The sequence below is a fragment of the Orbilia oligospora genome (assembly GCF_000225545.1).
Source record: "Orbilia oligospora ATCC 24927 unplaced genomic scaffold scaffold00004, whole genome shotgun sequence".
NCBI lineage: Eukaryota > Fungi > Ascomycota > Orbiliomycetes > Orbiliales > Orbiliaceae > Orbilia > Orbilia oligospora.
This window is the reverse complement of record NW_011645561.1, coordinates 89042-109883: the sequence shown is the minus strand read 5'-3', so window position 1 is coordinate 109883 and position 20842 is coordinate 89042. Positions and strand designations below refer to the sequence as shown.

General features: G+C 44.0%; 4 protein-coding genes across 4 annotated transcripts; 2 read left to right on the top strand and 2 right to left on the bottom strand.

Annotated features, from left to right (window-relative positions):
- Window positions 1–3367: 3367 nt before the first annotated feature.
- On the top strand, window positions 3368–4520 carry AOL_s00004g31 (uncharacterized protein; the record flags this gene model as incomplete). The annotated part of the gene is made up of 2 exons (XM_011118681.1): window positions 3368–3399; window positions 3467–4520. 2 exons carry the CDS (start codon window positions 3368–3370, stop codon window positions 4518–4520), a joined length of 1086 nt encoding a protein of 361 aa, XP_011116983.1.
- A 1989-nt stretch (window positions 4521–6509) lies between these two features.
- AOL_s00004g30 (uncharacterized protein) lies at window positions 6510–9109 on the top strand (the record flags this gene model as incomplete). The annotated part of the gene is made up of 3 exons (XM_011118680.1): window positions 6510–7052; window positions 7112–8178; window positions 8236–9109. 3 exons carry the CDS (start codon window positions 6510–6512, stop codon window positions 9107–9109), a joined length of 2484 nt encoding a protein of 827 aa, XP_011116982.1.
- Window positions 9110–9473: 364 nt separating this feature from the next.
- Window positions 9474–10466, bottom strand: AOL_s00004g29 (uncharacterized protein; the record flags this gene model as incomplete). The annotated part of the gene is made up of 1 exon (XM_011118679.1): window positions 9474–10466. The coding sequence occupies one exon, from the start codon at window positions 10464–10466 to the stop codon at window positions 9474–9476; it is 993 nt and encodes a 330-aa protein (XP_011116981.1).
- Window positions 10467–13940: 3474 nt separating this feature from the next.
- AOL_s00004g28 (uncharacterized protein) lies at window positions 13941–18714 on the bottom strand (the record flags this gene model as incomplete). Its single annotated transcript, XM_011118678.1, has 10 exons — window positions 13941–14585; window positions 14641–15801; window positions 15907–17238; window positions 17327–17380; window positions 17454–17525; window positions 17598–17768; window positions 17865–17968; window positions 18048–18167; window positions 18257–18329; window positions 18415–18714. The coding sequence occupies 10 exons, from the start codon at window positions 18712–18714 to the stop codon at window positions 13941–13943; spliced, it is 4032 nt and encodes a 1343-aa protein (XP_011116980.1).
- Between the last annotated feature and the right edge of the window lie 2128 nt (window positions 18715–20842).

Here is a 20842-nt window from a genome sequence, read left to right as displayed (position 1 = left end):
GGGGTAACTCCGAAAATAAGGATTTAGACGAATGCAAAATCTTAGTCCCTTTTTCTTGATGCATCGATGGCAGTGATCATTATTACATCCCACACGAGGGACGCGTGTTTAAATGGGAGCTGTGGCTTGGAAAGTTTGCAGGCGCATGGGATTGATGGGAAAATATGAACAGAATGTTACACAATTAACGGGCGGACAGCTTTCCACAATTGACCAGAATATAGTTAGCTTCGGAATTTAACGGTATCAGTCATCGTACTTACCCAGCTTGATTTTGGTGACCCCATACTATTTTGGTGACAACGTTTTTCCGAATACGAGACGGAGGAGGGGTGCGATTTGTCAAGATTTAGGGACAAATATGTATGTACCCCAGATAATTTCTAGGAGCTAGGTATTATGCCACATAACGCCTTACATGTTGACGTCGTACAAAGTGGGAAGGGGGTGTTTTTCTTACGTACTTGTGTGGATGGAGTCTCTGTCGTCGGGATTTGTAAATTTTAATGCATATAAGTTGCAAAATGGTGAATTTGCTAGATCTTTTCGAACAGACTTAATTGGTAGTTATTTTAAGGGGTCAGACTTGTCTGATTTACACCATATCCCTCGCCGAAGGGGTTGGACGTGTGCACAAGTGGATCTTGGATTTATATTGGTTGGATATGTCGAAATAGAGTATGGCGGGCGCAGCTATATATGTCATATTGTGACTACTATACGGTCACTTGACGATAAGGTCGATGGTCGGGCGGATGGGCTTTTCAAGAACTATTGAAAAGACGTTCCAACCTAGTCGGCTAACTAGCTAGATCGGTGGGCCTGGAACCCCAGATCTCGCATACGGTCTAAATTTTCTGACAATCTATATAAATGTTTGAACCACTGATGGCTTAATAGCTCTACCAGCGGACTGTTTTTATACTCTAATAGACTAATCATAGCAGCAGGCGTTAATCGGGTCATGCAATTGCATGGCTCATAATACCAGACTATAGTCTATTTCGTCCTATACTTTTGATCTATGCAATTCCCAACCCTTTATCGGCAGCAAAGGCCTCTCTTGGGTACCACGACCCTCTTTTCGGTCTTCATATCAACTATAGTCTGTGTTGTTGAATGGTAACTTTACGTAAACTTGCAACAAGGTGATTGATAGCTTTGATTTAATGATGTCACAAGGAATAGTGATGTACAGTCTCGGCACTTGCCAATTACCTAGCTAGGTACTTTGGTATCCCTGGATTTCTATATGGCCATCTGTCATGGGAGTCTTCACAAGTTCAAATTCGCCTGTAAAACTACCTCATACACTCGTTCCAAGATTAACTACCAGCAAGTTAAGTATTTGAGTACCTAAGAGACAGGTGGGTGACCCCTAGACTACTTAGTTATTTAATACGAAGCGAAAGAGGAGACACCTTATAGCTTAGGAACAGACTTCGCAGATAGCCGAATACATGTAGGTACGCACATGTAACAATGAAACTAGACTAGTACATGTATACAAATTAGGAATATGAGGATCCTTTTTTAATATGGCGGGCTAAAACGGAAAAAAATTGTTTATATATTCAAATCGATTGTATATATTCAAATTGGCACCAGCCATAGTTATATATATTTAAATTTACATTAGCCACGCAATATTCGGCTTTAATATCTATAGTAAATCTAACTTAGAGAATTTTAAGACTTATACATTTTTATTATATATAATTATGTAACGTATGCTGGGCAGGCGGGGTTCACTTGCAGGTAGTTCACTAGCAGGTAGTTCACTATCAAGCAGTTCATTAGCAGGCATGCGCATGCCGGCAGTTAACTTCATTAACTAATTGGCAGGTATTGGGACAGCTACTGGAATAGCTACTGGAATAGTTACTGGAATAGCTATTGGAATAGTTAGCTAAGCTACTAAGCAGGCTAGTAAACAGGCCAGTAGATAGGCTAGTAGATAGGTAGGCAGGCGGGTGGGCAAGTAGGAAGATAGATGTTTTAAAAGCTTTCTAAGTTAGATTTAATATGGGTATTGTAGATGCGTTAAGCTCGAAAACTGTGTGGCTGGTGTAAATTTAAGTGTATATAGCTGTGGCTGGTGCCGATTTGAGTGTATACAATCGATTTGAGTATATAAACTATTTTTTTCGTTTTGGCACGCTATATTTAATTTTATCGAGTAGACTGCAATTCGCGCGCGTTTATTTTATCATCGAGTTATCTGCACACAAGTTAACTGATACATGCATGCCGACTAATATAATACATTGGTCTATAGAGCCGCAGAGCATCAAGCTACCTCAGTAAGCGCCCATGATGCGAATCGTGCATTATTGAGTATCTTTTTTTATAGTAACCTCTAAGCTGGTTTAGTGTCGAGACTGAGCTATAAGCTGGTCCATGAACCGGATACCTAGGCAGATATTCGGTGCCCACTCCATATTAGTCTACCCAGTATCGCAAAATAGATTCCGAGCGCTAATTTGCAGTTGCTAGAATCACTGCCTATGTGCAACTTATCCGTGGCGCCATGGCCCTCTTCTATTTACAAATTAATGTTGAGCAGAAATTTTGGTCAATCGATACGACTACAGCCGACCGAAAGCCGCTGATTTATACTAAAACGCGTTTGATGTTTGTTAATTAGTGTATCATATTAAATAATCGCCGAAAATCGCTTCTGAAGGATCAAAAGCCATTGGGGCCATGGGGCCAAGCTAATACTTTTAAAATTGTCCTTTTAATTCCAGGCTTGGGCGCTTAAGTATATTCATTCACTTGCGCATATGCATGTAAAATATTACCTTCCACCAATCAGGTATTTATATAAAACCAGAACTTTAATGTAATAGAGAATATCTAAGTCTTTCTATTCGCGGTATCGGTGGATATCCAAAGCAATGCATAGCTACTGTGCGTATATTAGCATACTAGTATGCATCCCAAAATGGAAGGTTTGGTGGTCCTATATTTCCACAGCCTCATCCCTTGTGAATTCCCAGTATACGTATAGTATGCAATATATATCTGTACGTACAACGACGATATAAATTTATAAAAGGACTGTACAGTTTCAGCCACAGCTGCACAGATTAACTAGGGAACTAAATCCAAAGGCATACGTATAGCTGGGACAATATAACCTGAATACTCGAATCTACCTTCCTTCTAAAACCCATCTTGTTTTTTTTCCCTTGATTTATATGAATACTAAGCTTGCGTTAATTGTAAAGCAGTATCGCCCATCGTTGATAATCTTGGCTCTTACAGTATATAGTATTGGATAGCTTTTCCATTTCATTAGGACAACTGGGAATTTTGTCGCACCCGGGGGTTTACATATATATTTGTCAATCCGGTTTAAACAATGTCCGCCAATATACCAACCACCCACGGCCGGTAAGATTCAATATTATCTCTCTGAATTTTAAAAGCCTGTTATACTCAGAGTGAATCGACGACCTAGCTCGCAGCCATCCGGAACCAACAAACCGGTTACCGGATCCCAAAATACCCTACTGGAGCCTAGCGAGGATGGATATTCAATCGGTTGGATATGTGCCTTGAAGGAGGAGTACGCCGCCGCTCATACAATGTTGGATTTTGTATTCAGTGGCCCTGGAACATCCAAAAAACGCGACGATAATCTATATGCATTTGGCAAGATTTATGGCCATAATGTGGTTATCACGTGTCTGCCAGATGGTGAATACGGTACGAATTGTGCAGCTTCTGTCGCAAAAGACATGATTCGATCGTTTCCGGCGTTAAGATTCACTTTGATGGTTGGTATCGGGAAAGGCGCCCCAACCAGAGAGAATGATGTACGACTCGGGGATGTCGTTGTTAGTACCCCACGGGGAACCCTTGGCGGTGTGGTGCAACTAGACTTTGTACGGAGGCTCAGGATAGAGGGAAGGGCTTATGACCAAAGAATCGGCTTTCTGAGCCCATCGCCAAGGGTACTCCGCGCAGCTCAACAAGAGGTCAGGAGACGTTATGACGATCCGGGCTTACCAGATAGAGTCGCCGCAAATATCGAACGAATGACTCGGCAGGACTTTAAACGACCGGCTCAGGATCGATTATACCGGGCTGATTACGAACATGAAGGCGGGTCAAACTGCGATAACTGCAATCCTGATAAACTGGAAGATTGGAACCAACAGCCCCGCTTAACAAACCGCGTCGTTGGCGTACACTACGGCATGATTGGAAGTTCTAACTCGCTCATAGAAAGAACCGAAGAGAGGGAAATGTATGCTCGAGATCCGGACCTGAAGATCCTTTGCTTTGAGACGGAAGCCGCAGGATTAATGAACACATATCCGTGTTTGGTAATTCGAGGTATTTGTGACTACTCAGATTCACACAAAAACGACGACTGGCACAAATATGCGGCACTTTCAGCGGCCGCGTATACGAGGGAACTATTGAGTGCCGTAAGGCCGGAGCAAGCTGATAACCAAAAGGTCTGGACGGGTATCCGTGAAGATGGTAAGTATGTAGGGTATCAGTGACGCGACGTCGTTATCATTTAAGGAATACGAGAGTAGATCTAGCATACCTTCGGATCTTGTGCGGGGTTCGTCCAATACTTCTCCAACCGGTCAGATGGAGACTTCTCTCCTCTTCCATAGCACCTACGCCATATCCTCGTTACCTTCTCCTTTTTTTCTTTTTTTGTAGGTATTGAAAGGCCCTGATATACGATACCTATCGATATAAGTACATACCCGCAAACCTCCCCTTTTGACGTTTAGATGTCTGGGAACGAAACCTGTGATAGCGCTTTATTTCTTTTCTTTTCTTTTTCTTTTTTCGGAAAGCCTCTTACTTTTGCTATGTCGGGAATATGTACGGCCATTGAATCTAGCCAGCTTCAATATTATTATTAATATATTGTCGCTAATGTCGTCTTTGAGTCTTGGAAAGTTTCGTGGCTCTGCTGAGGAGTTCGGCTTATAAGTTTATAGCAATGGGCGAGGTTCCGAATTTCGTTTTGCAAATTGGTGGATTATGTATAGCTGCACCTCCAAAGCTCCATATGTATATAGTTCTATGCATAAGTCGATTACTCATGTCAGCTTAGCTAGGGCGAGGTCGGTAATTCAGTTAAAGTGAATCTTTCGAAGGATCCAAGGATCAAATGAAATTATGTTAGCTTAGAAGCCTGCTGCTTAGTACAAACTTAGGAGACTGGATTACATCTAAAAAAAAACAATAGAGCCTAAGGAGATACCTTCCAAACATCGAATGTTTCTTTATAATTAGCTAAGATCAATACCGACTTCATTAATTTTATCCTGAAAAAACTATCAATTATACTCTCGACTATCAATTATAGAATACTGTGAACCATGGGATTATGCCTGTGTGTCATATGACCATTAAATATCAATATGCGCGCTTCCAGCTCACCACAATATTTGAGCATCCATCCGGCCATCCATCCTTTGGACAATTCAGCGTGTAAGAGTCTAATGCCAGTTACTTTTCGAGAACGGGCCTCAAGGAACGTTAACCCCGCGGGCCCGACAATTGTATGTACATACAAACGGACAGAATCTCGTCATAATCTACGTCTAGGAACTAAATTTATAAATCTACATGGACTTTTGCCAAAGCTTTAAAGGACTCTGGTCAGTCGCCTAATTTAATTTCTGTTGGTATAAATATATATAAGCGTATCGTATCAGCTAAGCTATGTCGATGCGCAATGCATGCAATGTCGATCGTGATGTATCATGATATCACTGCAGGGCTAGGCTAGTCATAAAAAAAATCATAAGCTACGGTGTCTCTTATATAAATAATTAATTATAAAGTTCGAAAACGGTAAAAAATCCGTGCATATACAATATATGCAATACTAATATTAATATTATCCGCTATAACACATATATTTGGCTGTAGGTATGTACAGATGTTGCAAATGTAAATGCAAATGCAAATGCAAATATAAAATTTCAAAAAAAAATCTGGGGATTCGTTAGCCTCGAACCCAGGCGCTCGAGGACCATGATTGTGCACGTTATACTATGCATACCTGCTATGTACGTGTAACAAGATTCATGTCGTACAAACCGCCAAGACGTGATCACGTGAGCTCATATCAAGGGTAATTTAATTTCTTGCGATCTTGATCCCCAACAAAAACAAATTTCGGCAGTCGCCCAGTTAAACGATTAACCGCGGTTTATTTGTTAGCGAGCGCACATAATGGAAAGTGGCCGAACTCATGCTCTTTGCTCGACAAGGCAGGTCGAATTTACTATTCAAGCAAGTATCTAAACTTGAAGCGTCATCATGGTGACTTGACCTTTTCTTCTATCCGCCATCTGTCTATCTATCAATTGCTACTCCCGCCGAGCTGATGATGTGCTGGTTGCGACGGATATCTCCGGCTTCACCATCAAACCCCTTTCGATAGTACCCGCTCATCCAAACTACCAACCTGTTCGATCGCGAGTTAAAGACTCATCTACCAGACCTTACTGACGTCAACAATGGAGGATAAGGAGAAATCTCCTCGGAGGCCGCCTAGTTCCCGGTCTGATTCTGGACTGGACATCGACATCCTCAACCAAGAAAACCCAATTCAAACTCCACTCGTTCAAGATGTCATCCCCGAATCCGAAGCTGAAGCAGCCATTGCTAACATCCAAGTTACGGCCGATGGACCAGATATGTCCCGCAATATTGCCCAAAAGCATTCGCATTTCAGAGACCACCCTATAGAATTTCTTCGCGAAATTCAGATGATGTACTCTGGCACTGGATGGAGAGCTTACGATAACCCAATTGGCCAGCCGGTATATTACAACGGGTTCACGGACGACATGAAGAAGGCGATTCTGGAGTCCAAGCTTGTCGAGAACAAGATCCAACACCTAGCAACGGAAACTGTTGATTATGAAGCCGGCCAAGGCTTTCTCCCCGGCGCCAAGAAAGAGAAGAGACAGAAAGAAGTAGTGCGACAGCTGCGAGAGCTTGCTGACAGGACGGTCGATGGCATGATATGCAAGATGGAGAGCAAAAGCTTCATTCGAGTATGTTAAACACAGGACCAGGAGCTTTTGTTTTCGCATAGGCTGACAGGCGGGTATAGACAGCCTACTGGCTTGCATCTCAAGTCCTCTCACGAACATACCACCAGGGAGTTCACGTGTCCATGGATGAAGTCGTCACACTCACAAAGTACGCCCGTAAAGCGGCCGAAGAGAAACAGTCAATGATCTTTCTTCCTTGCCATCGGTCGCATATAGACTACGTTTCGTTACAAGTCATTTGCTATCGACTAGGCATTGCCCTTCCGGCTGTGATTGCTGGAGATAACCTCAACTTCCCGGTCGTTGGCTCATTCCTTCAAAACGCTGGAGCATTTTATATTCGAAGATCGATGGGAGACGACAAACTATACCCAACCATGGTCCAGGGATACGTCGATACACTACTTCGAAGAGGGTACAATATGGAATGTTTCGTTGAGGGTACCAGAAGTCGCACAGGAAAGCTGCTGCCTCCGAAATTTGGAATCCTGAATTTTATCCTATCCAGCATTCTCTCAGGGAGGGTCAAGGATTGTTTAATCGTCCCTGTTTCCACACAGTACGATAAAGTCATTGAATCCGAGAGCTACATTAACGAGCTCCTGGGCGTTCCAAAGAAGAAAGAAAATCTCTACGACTTTCTTAACGCGAGCTCTGTCCTCTCCCTCAAGATGGGTAGAGTCGACGTCAGGTTCCACGAGCCCTGGAGTCTGCGCAACTTTATTTTGAAGCAGATGGAGAGAACCATAACCGTGCCACCAACTCTAGCGGCTCCACAGGATGGTGCCGTAATGGAAGAAATTGTCCTTACACAGGATCAACGTGTGAGGTTGCTTAGGAGTCTAGGATATAAAGTTCTTAGCGACATCAACAGTTGTTCCGTCGTGATGCCTACGGCACTAATAGGAACAGTGCTACTGACACTGCGGGGAAGGGGTGTTGGAAAAACCGAACTTATCAGACGTATAGAATGGCTAAAGTGTCGGATCATTTCTAAAGGTGCCAAGGTGGCTCATTTCGGTGGGGTTGGAACGGAGGCGGTGGTTGAGAAAGGTCTCGAGGTTATTGGGGATCTTGTAGGCAAGCTCGATAACCTTGCCGAGGAAACCTATTATGCCGTGGATCGGTAAGCTATCCCAGTCTATCCTTTTTAAGTAGTCCACTAAAACTAACATTTGTTTAGGTTCCAACTCTCCTTCTACCGCAATATGGTCATTCACTTATTCATCCTAGAGGCCGTGGTATGTGCGGCCATGTACACAAAGATCAAACAAGGCGGCGGCCCTGCGAACCAACGTATCGGCTGGCAACAACTTTACGACCATGTTTCCTTTATTTCTCGTCTATTCCGAAATGAATTCGTTTTTCCTACGGAAGGTCTCGTCACAAATCTTCGGAAAACTCTCCGAGAGCTAGGGGCCGACGACGTGATTAATGTGGTACATTCCAAGAGCTCACCGGATGAGGTGGACTACGTTGAGCTTAGTCCACGAGAACGCGAGAGGGGCAGAGAAAACTATGACTTTTATTGTTTTATGATCTGGCCATTCATCGAAGGTGTATGGCTTGCAGGTGTTGCCGTAGTGGGGATAACACCCCCCATAGGGAAAGACGGGGTGGATGAAGGTTGGGTGGATTCCAAGCGATTCTTGGATGTATCGCAGCTGCTAGGAAAGACGCTTTATCACCAAGGCGACCTTAGCTACTTCGAGGCGGTGAACAGCCAAAGCTTGAAGAATGCCTTTACTCAGTTTACAAGTGATCACATACTTGAGGTGAAGAATGGAAAGACAAGAATAAATCCCGAATGGCGTCCGAAGATCGGATCGGATGGGAAGATAGAAATGCAAGGGAAACTCTGGGAAATGGTTGAAAAGATCGCGGTAACCCGCAGAGAAGGAAAGAATAGGAGAGACAGCCAGACTGTCGGGTCTAGAGTTCTGAGCTTGGCTCAGAAATTAGGGGTTGGATTGTTTGAAGCGGAGGAGATGGATGTTAAGTCGGAAGGGAAGAAGAAGAAGAAGCCCAAGAAGGGTTGGCTGAGGGCTATGTTGTAAATTGGGGGAGCTGTAGATAGCCGTGTAATATATAGCATTACCAGTCACTGTACGATACATTTGCCATTCTTTAACGCAAGACAGGCGTCACATATACATATTATCCATAATGGCTTACAAAATCAAGAGCTTGATCTCAAGATAAGAAAGATTTCATTTGAATAGTGATGAATTTATCGTATTAGACATTGTAGTAATAAATTGGTAACGCATGCTATCTAATATCCCCAACCTATCCCAAACCCAAAATTGCCATAATTTGCGCCATCCGATGCAGTACATGTATACATAATAAACGCTTCCAAAGAGAAACAAAAACTCCAATAAATGCTTGCCATGAGTTCATTAAATTTGCCGTCGTTTTTCAACGGATCACCAATCTTCCCTTCAACAACCTCCAGTGCAACATTAACTCAACATCGACATTCTCGAATTTCTGTCCCTCCGGTCCATCAATCTTAGCGTCCCGATTGCAGGTTTTCAAAACCTTTGTCTTTAACCCTTCGTACTTCGGATCCAATTCGTAATCCTCTTCGTACTGGATATGGAGGTCGACATTTCCGGTTTTGTATCCCTTAGTGAATGGGGACGCAAGCTCAACAAGATCTTTGTAAGCTCTAGTGCTCAATTCATCGAAGTTGTCAAGCATAGTAGTGGAAACAGTAATGGCAATATTGACATTAGTGCTGCAAGCGGCAAGAAGACATCGAAGTCTGCATGCCAAAGGCATAAAGATTGTTTTAAGTGGAATCCTCCCAGGATTTGTCTTTCTGAAAGTGGGCTTTCTGAGAAGAGTGTATAGAGTCTTCCTCTTTCCGACAGATGATTGTCTCTTTATTGGGACTTGCTGAGTGCAGTATTCCATAAAACAGGTATCAACGATCTCGATACGAACGTTGCGAAGGAGGTGGCGGTATCGGATGGATGGATAGATGTAGGTTTTGACATCCTTTTGAAGGATTTCATTTCCGAGGTTTCCACCATAATCGCCCGGGCAGAAGTGACCGATTCCACCTTCTTCAGTAAACTCATAGGCAATATCTTCCCATGGAGTGGTCCATCGAGCCCTGAAGCATTGTTTTCGTTGGTTATAGGACTCATAGGCTTCCGTGACAACCTTGATAGAGAAGACATTCTGGGTGTAGAAAATAAAAGATGCCTCCTCGTGGATTTGCCTGTTCACACGGAAAATTGAAAGGCCGACTGTTGAGGGAGTGGCGAAGTTGTGGGCTGTTGGTGATTTTCGACCACAAATGTCATCGATGGCTTCCTGCGTAAGGATTGGCTCATCGAATAGAACGACTTGAGCGTAGATCTTATCGCGAATATGGCGAGGCAGAGAGAGGAAGCTAACCATGTTTTGTATGAACTTTTTGTGCCTTCGATTCGATTAAACTATATTGAGACGGTGATATATCCTGATATCCTGAGCGTATTCGATAGCTTATAGTCTAGTTAATTTAGAGCTAAAATCTACAGACTAGACATGGGAACAAAGGCCAGTGATATATAGACCTTTGAACGCCATGCTTCGGATCATGCAAAATAATACAATTACACAACGTCGACGGGCCCTATACAGCAGCTGCCCAACTGCGACAGGCAGTGCAGTGCGAATAGCACGCTGTTTCAGACCCCCCTCAAAACGCTGGTCTGGCTGCTGCGGATAGGCAACTTAAACCCTGCAGCCTTTTCGGATGGTGGGAAAATTCCAGCTGGGACCTGTGGCAGAACATTCCGTGCGCTAGCGTGGGTTTGTCGATAGATTCATAGGACAATCATCCTCTTGTATTGACATTGGCTCGTACGCTTCGGTATACCCGATTTAATGCTATTCTTCCTCCATTCGGGATCGGGTGTACATGGACGTACATAGACACTAAACCAAAGAAAGAGTAGATCCGAACAAATGAAGATGGTCGGTGCTCTCTTGGTGTAGTTTTTGTTTGGGCTATTAGGGTTTTTCTTTTCTCTGACGTCCGTTTCGGCCTTGCTTGTCATGTTTTTATGCACTCTGGCGGCGCACTGCCTGAAAAGCCGTGGCTGCAGGGAATACTCCAGAAGATGCAACCTAGGGGTCTGCCTACGATTGTGGCTTTTTGGGCTTTTTGGAAAATCGAATCGGATAGACACTGTGATATCGAATGTTCGTATGTATCATGCAGTTAGTCAAAATGTTGCAAATGTTGTTGACTCGCAAAGCTTGGCTGTGCATTCTCTTTTTGATCAATTGACTTGTTCGAACCTTTCGCATTACTTGCATACGCCGACTACCCCTCAGAGCTAGCTAGTCTCATAACTTCTCGGGTAGCTAGGTCCTGGGATCGGGAGGATTCAGGTATTTTTAAGTCCTTCACTCCGCAGCTCTGGCTAGGAGTCAGAGAATCTACCCAAGGTGCCTGTTTATAGGTACCTAATTGCGCGCTCTGTCTCAAATTCTCGAATTGGACCTCGAGTCGACACTCGCGAGGAGGTCTCAAATCTCGATGTCCGCGTGGTATTTCTCGCTGAATTGAATGTTTCAATCGCCTAGCAGCGGTGACCCTGGTCATGTTCGCCACTACACCCCTCCCCTCCAACAACAACCGAGTTTCAGTATCGTTTCCTCAATTATAAACACAAATTCCTCCGCGTAGATTTACCGAGTTTTGCGATCATTTATCAAGAGTCGAGTCTGATCCGCTAGGAAGTTGTCATGAGTATGGGGCTCGTAATTGTGGATAACTATAGACTAATATCATGGCAGTTTTCTGGCGTGCATATCCGGCCGGTTTTTGGGGGAAACTATACTGTAATAGGAACTATCGGCGTGTCCTAATGTATAGCTTTGGACTTTATTGCATTGTCGGTAAGTAAGTATTGATTGTCTTAACGGTTAGGCTGGACGGACAGGTTAGGCGAACTGTACGTGCTAGTTAGGAATCATCGCGGAGGGGTCGGCCTATAGGGCTGGAGGACCCGCACGCGATTTTTTGGGCGATAGAAAATGGGTTTTAATGAGCGATATATATGAATTAATACCGGGGTACTATACTTCGATGTTTTTAGTCTTGTTGCACATCAAGGCTGACAGGCTGTTGACTGGATTCATCGTTAACTTTGGTAAATGAGATTAATACACATAATTGATATTGGCCCCAATCTTCGGGGCACATAAGACATTAATCTGAGATTACATTGTATTTTTGATGGCTAGACCTGGTACACCGATCCGGTAGGTTTAGAGATTCGAGCAGAAGGGAGTGACGTCGATTAATCCTTAGACGTGTTAAATGCATGAAGATTAAAGCTGTCATGAGCCTGAGGATTTAATTCCTAAGATGCTAATCTTTTAGACAACCTTATTTAAAGATTTCTTTTTTCAGTTGGAAGATGTATAAAGAACTTCTATTATTGGGCTGTGATATGGGCTACTTGTGAGTTTAAGCCCCATATACAAGTCTAGGCGACGATATGATCCGTTCATTCTACTTAAATTTAATATTTTGCCAATATGGCCCTTGTATTTCTATCGATATGGATATGCCGTAGGCCGGCATCGGTGAATCCGCTCCAGATATAAGTCTATATTCAGACTAGCCAAATCTGACATAACTCTCGATATGAAATACGCATCTTCCCCAACCGCTCAGGCGATGCTACAAACTGATTATACAGCACAACGGACTGACATGACAGCTCTATAATTTCTTTACTCAGTCTTTCGCTCTCCTTTTCATTTTCTAAGCTCCATGTTGAAGAATTTCCCCTGAGTTGCTTGAGAATTTCGAGTTCTTTGGATATTTGGTACTTTTGTTCGGCTATAGATTCGTGGATGGTCCGATTTTGAACCTTACGACAGCGAGGCATGGTCGATTTAAGTATAAGGCACTTATAGCTTTTGGGATTCAGTGAGCACACGCATTAATGGCGTTGATTGACGAAACCGGTCGATATTTATGACCCTGTAGACTACGCTTATGTTGAGAGACTGGGTATATATGTATTAAATTTGGCGGTATATAGCCTGAGCTGGCTGGCTGACTGCCGGCTGTTTATCAGCTTAGTGTCTCGTAAAGATTGAATGAAAGTCTGGCTCCGCGTAGTTAATCTATTGAACCTTGAGGGCGGTTAATGTCAGCGGGGAATGTAATGCCATTAATTGTGGGTCCCCGCCGTCGTTCATACCATTATCATTCTCGATGGGAGGGGATCGGACTGATCGCTAAGGGAAAGGACCGTCGAGCACTTGCATGTGAGCAGTATATCTGCGTATCTATTTGCACAGGGTCGGCCTTATATGCTTTTAAGAGTTCCAGCTAGGCCTAACGGCCATTGTTATTTTGTTACTTTGCATTGGCTAGAGAGCCTCGAGCTCGATGGTAATTTTTGGATATTGGATGTGGCAAAGCTGGCTGATGCTTTATCGCCACTCAGCTTACTGAATCATAGTTCAGTTTCTGATAAGTGATCATGATGTATTTGCATATTTGGCTAGTTTATTCGCGTTCGCATTCGGGCCTGGCGAAACTTCTCCAACACTGCGGTATCAAAATGCAACATATCACTAGTACCACAGTAGATTTTTTGCAAATTTTGGAGCTGAAGGATAATTTCTGCATTTAAATTACTGCTGACACGAGTGCTATAGACATTATCGATATATCGTTGATAAATTCTCATTGTCGTATTTGATTCTTTCCTTTCCTAGTTGTGATAGTGTAGCCTTAACTACGTACCACAGCCCAATATTTCCTCTCTAGATCTCTCCATATGACTTTTGACATGGCAGCGTTTAGGTTTCATTTTGTTGGCACCTAACTGCATTCTAAACTTGTACTGTGGAGATCCTTTACTTTTTAGAAACCCTCTTACTAGCGCCCGCCTTCTTTGCTACAGTGGTCTTCGCTGGAGTGTTAGCTTTGGCCTTCTTTGCCTCCGCGGCCTTTGTTGCAGCCTTTCTTGGGGTTTTAATTGCAACCTTTTTAGCTACAGTAGGCTCTTTGGTTGTTTTGGTAGCAGTATCCTTAGTGGCCTTGGCTACGGCCTTCTTAGCTGGAGGCTTAGAAGGTGTCTCGGTTTCGGTTCCGATTTCTCTCTGTTTAGTCTTCGCGGATTTCTTTGTCGTTGTTGTCACACGTGGTGTCTTTCTATACACTTTAGGAGGTTTTACCTCGTCAGTCACTGGGGTATCAAGTGTAACCTTTTTCTTAGTCTTCGGTTTGGCAGGTGTTTTATTGCTCGTTATTTTTTCCGTTTCCTTTTCGCCGACGGATTTCGCTCTAGTGCTGCGGCGACTCGGGGTTTTCACCTCCTTTGGAGGTTCCGGCTTCTTGCGTGGTGGGGCTCGTAGTTTCTTTTTTGGTGAAGGAGCCTTTTCCTCCTCTGTTTCTTGTTCCTCTCCTTCCTCCCTTTCCTCTTTCATATTGTTATGTTCTTTATCATCCTTCTCGTGAGCCTCATTCTCGCTTTCCTCCAATGACAATTCACTCTGTTGCTGTTTAATCATCAGTATCGGGTATAAGAAGATTCCTATGGGCTTAGAAACTTACCTCTTCTCCCAAAGACGCTTCTTTTTCATCTTCTTCGTCTTGCCCTTCTTCTGAGACTACGTCAACCTCATTTCCATCTTCGGCTTGAATATCTTCTTGAGTTTCTTCATCTATTTTCCTCTTCTTCGAAGAATTCTCAAGCCCAGTCTCCTCGCCCTCTTGGAACCTATATAGTCGTATAAGAGCTGAATCTTTACCTGGCTCTCTAATACTTTCAATTACTTCTGTAAAATCCTTGGGAGTCTTTCCTTTGGTCCTGCGAGTAAACTTGCGTTCTTCAAGAGTGACATCTTGACCATCCTGTGATTTGTAAGTTGAAGTCTTCGAAACAATCAATTTGGTGGCGGTGGTCGCTTTGGTAGCGCTCGCAGGGATGAAGGGTTTTGATTTTGCTCTAGAAGTGTGAGTTGAGACTAGGTTCTTTTGAGGGAGAATTGGTGGTGCTGCAGCGGTGCTGCGGAGACCGGTGGCTAATGGCTGTTTTCGTTTCCTTGGGCCGGAGGGTTGAGGGGATGGTTCGGAGCTGGGACATGGAAGAGGGGATTCTACGTGTTCAATCTCCTCTACCTCAGATTCCTGTTCCGCCGGTTCTGTCTTTTTCGATTCCGATCCCTCGGGTCGGCCCGTAGATACGGGTGAATTTGGATTTGGAGGGGGGGTCGGGGTCGAAGAAATAAATTCTGACGACTTATAATCCCGTTTAGCCTTCTTCGAAGATCGCTTCTGCCTCTTTTCGGTAAATATCTTAGTATCCATCGCATCACCTAGATTGAAAGACTTGCTAGGGTCGCGAGGTGTTCCTATGTCATCTTTTGTTTTTGATTGCTCCTTCTTAGCCGTAGGTAGGAAGTCTCTTTCATCTTCACTGTCGGTTACGTATCCTTGAACACTTTCCCATAGTTTCCGCTTACGGGTCATATCTGGGGTCGAGGGCAGACAGCACAAAGGTCTGCCTAGCGCTGGACTCCTAGCCGGACGAGTGGACCTTGTGCCTTTGCCAGTGGCTCCGTCAGGGGGTCCACTGCCATCCGGGGGGCCTGAACCGTCAGGGGGGCCTGAGCCGCCGCCACCATCTGGAGGTCCTGAGCCGTCGCCGCTGTCACCTGGCCCGGGCCAGCTAGCCCAACACTTACCGTAATGCTGGTGTCTTCTAGCATCCCCCTATATAGTCGTGGTGATATTAGTATTTACTTTGAGACGGCAAGAGTTATAGAAAACAGGATTTCGTAATTCCTCCTCTCGGTTCGTGATTGGTATTTATCTTACCAGCTTGGTAGTCTGTTTCTTGCATGCTATGCAGAATGATGGATCGGTCTTCTTTGATCCATTGCTTCTTGTCCCTACAGCCGGTACAACTTGATGCAAATACTTGCTGACTAGCTTTCCTATCTCCTCGTGAGATTTACCATCAATTTTGATGATCGGCTTTCCATTTTTATCTTTCGGTGTGCCTTTTGGTGGGGGTAGCGGAGGCTTTGGACCCGGAAGAGTCATTACCCCTGTGTCACCATACCAATTAACGCCCTCCAAAGTATCCTTAATATAAAACTCCGTAGGGTGGGTAGCAGCTGTGGTATCCATCGGCGCAGCCGTTTGCACATCAGCGAAAGTAGCGGTACCAGCCATCCAGTTAGCATAAGTGAGTCTGCTACCGCCGAATCGAGTCAAGAACCATGTTTCATTGCCTCTAAAAAGCTTTCTTCTAGGACCGGTGTAATTTATTTTTGAATATGCAGGATCAGGTTGACCTAGTGTAGGCCGTATTGTAGTTGCATTTTCAAGAACATTGTCCGGGAGTCTTTGGCTGCCATCTGTATCCTTTGAGAAATCTTTCGTGGAGACGTTGATGTAGGTGTTTGGCTCCCAGAAAGGTCGCGGGATATTGGCGGCTTTAACAGCAGCTTCAATGTCGACTATACGTTGGCGGTCATCTGGGGATATCTTCGTTACATTTCTTACGCCTGTGAAGCAATGTGCTTTAGATTTCTGTTCGAGGTCGGCTGAGCCCTTAGCTAGCTTTATGACATTTGCGGCTTGGGTACAGTGTAGAGAATTGGTGGCTTGGTCTTCCGCATCGAGTGCTCGAAGATGCCCCTGAGGCATTACGCCATTAGTGACAACAATCACTGTGGGAGTTTCCCCACCATCCTTTTTATCGTCATTTTTATCGTCCTTTTTATCTTCTTTTTTATCGTCTTTTTTATCGTCTTTTTTATCGGCTCTGTTATCAACTCCTTTTTTAGGTTTCTCTCCCTTCTTCTCCTTTGGGCCTGGTGGTAGTGGTGGGGGTGGGACGGATTTCGGTGCATCTTTCATTTTCCAATAATCATCATCGGGCCCGCTGTCATCCTCATCTGAATACTCGGAGCCGTCGTCGCCAACAATTCCTACGTTTAGGTTGAGTCCCTCAGGTGGCACTGAGGCAGCTCGGGCAGGAGCTGGCATCGTAGCTGTAGTCGTAGGGTCGTCAAAGGCTTTAGGATCTGCCCTAAGCTTTTTGAAATCGTCGTCTCCGGCTAGGCCATCGTCATATTCGTCTGCAGTTGTGCTAGGGCCTATGGGCATGTAGAAGGGACAGGCGTCTGAGTGTCGTGTCGACTATGGCTCGGAAAAGAGTGGAACTGTTAGAAAGGGGGATGTTGATAATGATAGTTGGGGTGATGTAGGTAAGGTTGTATCTACGTACCTGAGTTCCACGGGCTCTTCCACAGAATGGGCAGTTTTGAGAGCCGCCAAATGCCTAGTGATCTGGGGTGTCAGTAGTTTCGAGGGGTACTGATTAGGGCTTTAAATTTTGGATTTGGAATGCTAACGTGTGTAGTTTCTGTATACCCTGACCCAGTTACTTCACGCCAATGAGGGCAAAGACGATATCTTCCTGCTGTCTAAAAGGATGTTTGTTTAATTACTTTATATTCATTGTCAATCAATGGATGTAAAGTTATCAGAGGACTTACTTCCCGAGCTGCAGGGACAGGGATTGACCTCGCACATTCAGGACAATATTCTCGGCTTTCTCTCCGTAGAAACATCCCACTTGATGTATTAGTACGCTGGACCCAAAGGCTATGTCGTCCCTGAAGGAGTGGAGCATCAGGCGCTCTGTTGAGGTTTAATGAGACTTGGCGCTATATTTGATGGTTGCTTCGTTAGTATCAGACTTAATACGGGATTCATTTCCCTAGATCATTGGAGGCCGAATCTAAGGAAATATCTTTTCTTACGCTGTTGTCGCCCCAATTTTTCATTGTTTCCTTTGCTTGCCTTAGTTGATCTGGCGAGCCACTGAGCATATTCAAAATTCGGGCGTTGGCTTCATTAATGTTGTCTGTTTTGAGTATTACTACATATTAGAAAAAGATATCCTTTTACCGGCGGCTCGGCTTTGAGGGGCGAAGAAAGCGTACAGTGATCGAAAAGTGGTTTTCCATCTGGTCCAGAACTGTGGGCAGCGGACGAGAGAGCTATTGTCTGTGCAAACATACTACCAACTTTTGTTCTCTCATCGAGAAGTGGTGGGATTTTGCCTAACACGAGTTTTAGGTTATTTGGTTGAATTCGTAGAAGGCTAGGCGTTTTTATCTTAACAAATTGAGGGTGAGTAGTATCAACGGACCTTTAGAATCCATAATTGATGGTTTGGAATTTTTTCCCTTTGGATCTTTATCGTCTTGAAAGGGGGCGAGCAACTGATGGAAAGAGAGAGCAGAGTTAGTAGTATGTCCCTCTTTCAATTCTAGAGGCTGATAATAGTGGAATATATGTGGATGAAACCTTTCTAAAAAGCTGAAAATGACCCTGCTGGTCTGGTCTCGTAATGACCCTAAGACCCGTTTTCTGGCTGTTGGAGTCAGTGATCGGATAGTTCTCGTGGGGTCGGGAGACACCTCTTTTCTTTGATTCCTGACGTTTATATCTTCCAGTAGCTCCCATGAGTACATTGCCTTCTTCTTCCTCCTCCTCCTCCTCCTCCTCCTCCTCCTCCTCCTCTTCCTCTCCTTCAGCCTCCTCCTCCTCTTCAGCCTCTACGGGCTCAGCTTGGACATTCCATTTTCTACTCCTGAGTGCCCCCATAGATGATACTCCTAAAGCTTCGGGATCTATTGGCTGTCTATGGAGAGATTTAAAGCTGTATTTCGGAAGAATACTGTTTTTGAATAAACAGGGTCCTGGGTTTGGCTGCAAAGGTTCTTGGGCCGATCCAACCGTGAATGGGAAAGAGTCGGAGGGAATATTGGGAACTTGGTATACTGAACCACTTTTTGTTTCCAAGGGATTATGAGAGTTAGATATGATACTATCGATGGTAAATAATACTAGATGCCGAGTTATATTTAAGGTAGACTGTAGTTATATGAACATACCTAGTAGATTTCGGTGGATGTTTCCGTTGATGTTTGTTCAGGTCCATGTCCAGAGCGCTCGGCCGCCTCTGAGCATTACTCTGCGGTTGAGAGGGGTAGTATGATATATGAAGCCTATAAAATTCCCAAGGGGCTGATATGCGTATACCACAAGCTGTTGAATGATAGAGATGTATACGCTAATTGAGTCACAGAAGAAACGAAAAGAGGTTTAAAGGCCGCGCCTGGTGACGATTCAAAAGGTATATCTAATAACAAGTGTGTTCATAGATATTATGAGAGAGGTCTCGTCTCTTCATTGTTTTTCTTTCTAATTAATTGAACCTGGCGCGTTATGTCTACTGGATGTATGTTGGGTCGTGATGACCGGTGGCCGGTCTGGCATTGTTGGAACGTACATTTGTTGTGACGTGTGGTATTTTTTGGTGTCAGTGGGTCTTGAACAAAGAAAACCAACTTTCTTTTGGGACTTCGAGAGACCCACCGCGATCGATGAGCTCCACCGCCACCGCCATCATGAAAGAACTTTTTTTTCTTTCCTCGCCCCGCCTGGAGTGGGCAAAGTACTGACGCGTCCTACCTACGCATGATACCAGTAAAATTTGTTTATTCTCACTACTTTTCACGATATCAAAGGTATTGACCCATTCTGATTCTAGTAACTGAGGTTGTCGTAACTTTGACTTGACAAACGCTCTTTAAACGAGGCTTTGCACTCAACTAAGATAATGGGAACTACATAGCTGGTTGAAACTGAAACGTGTGCTGATTGCTGCCTGGTCACCTCATTAGTAGTTCAGCAGAAACTTTCTCACCGAAACAGCGAATGCCAGTGGGGTTGGTTCCGCCTGGGTTTTTCGGGTAATGTGGGCCCTTCTTCCTCACGATTGGTCTCGCCAGTGAATTCGGGAGGTGGGTATCTTTTTCGTGGGTGGACCTGCGTCATGCACAAAACTTTTGCGGGCTGTCAAAGAAAAACGGGGGCTAGCTAGAATATAATTGAATCGATGCAGATAGGGCTCATCTAGACTGTTCTTCGAATCGAATCCAACATGACAGACTCTGGGAAAACTCAGCATAGATGTAAGCCAATCTAGACCTGTGCATATATATATATAGTAAGCGTAAGACAATTTCAAGCATCGACAAAAAACTGTATTATAGGTATAATATAGATTGTTGGCTATTGGTTTTGACTGCTAATTGCTAAACTGTTAGCCTGAAAAGCTTTAAAGCCATGAACTAGTCCGCGGCCACATTTTTATTTATTTTTTATATACTGACATATATTTAGACTCCCCCTTCTTCCTGGAAGTTAATGATGGGAGGAGATTGACCTCTTTTACCGCCTTTGCACTTTTCTGCCTATAGCTACTCTGTTGTTTCTAGAACAGTAAAGCTAGTTACTCCTCATTTACGATATACATAGGTATATACGGGGTAATTGTGTATTGTTATAAGTACTTCTCCTCCTTATACTAGTACTTGGTACTTACATTGGTCATTATATTACTTGCATGTATGTATACAGCGGAGTATACTATACCCATGATCCTTATTTTTAAATCTTGGAATTCGTCGTCGTTGCTATCGACATATGTCAAACGAGTGGATTAATATTGAAGTACATCGCAATTGTGGTAATTTTTGAGTTTTGGACTCGACTTCTGAACTTCAACATCAACGTCAACGTCAACATCAACATCAACGTCAACATCAGCCTCCAACCATCATCAACGTCAACATCAGTGTCATCATCACCGACATACTCACCCTCCTCTAGTTTACGACAAATCATTAATTTATCGACCGTATCTTCTATCTCGGGCCAAGTACTA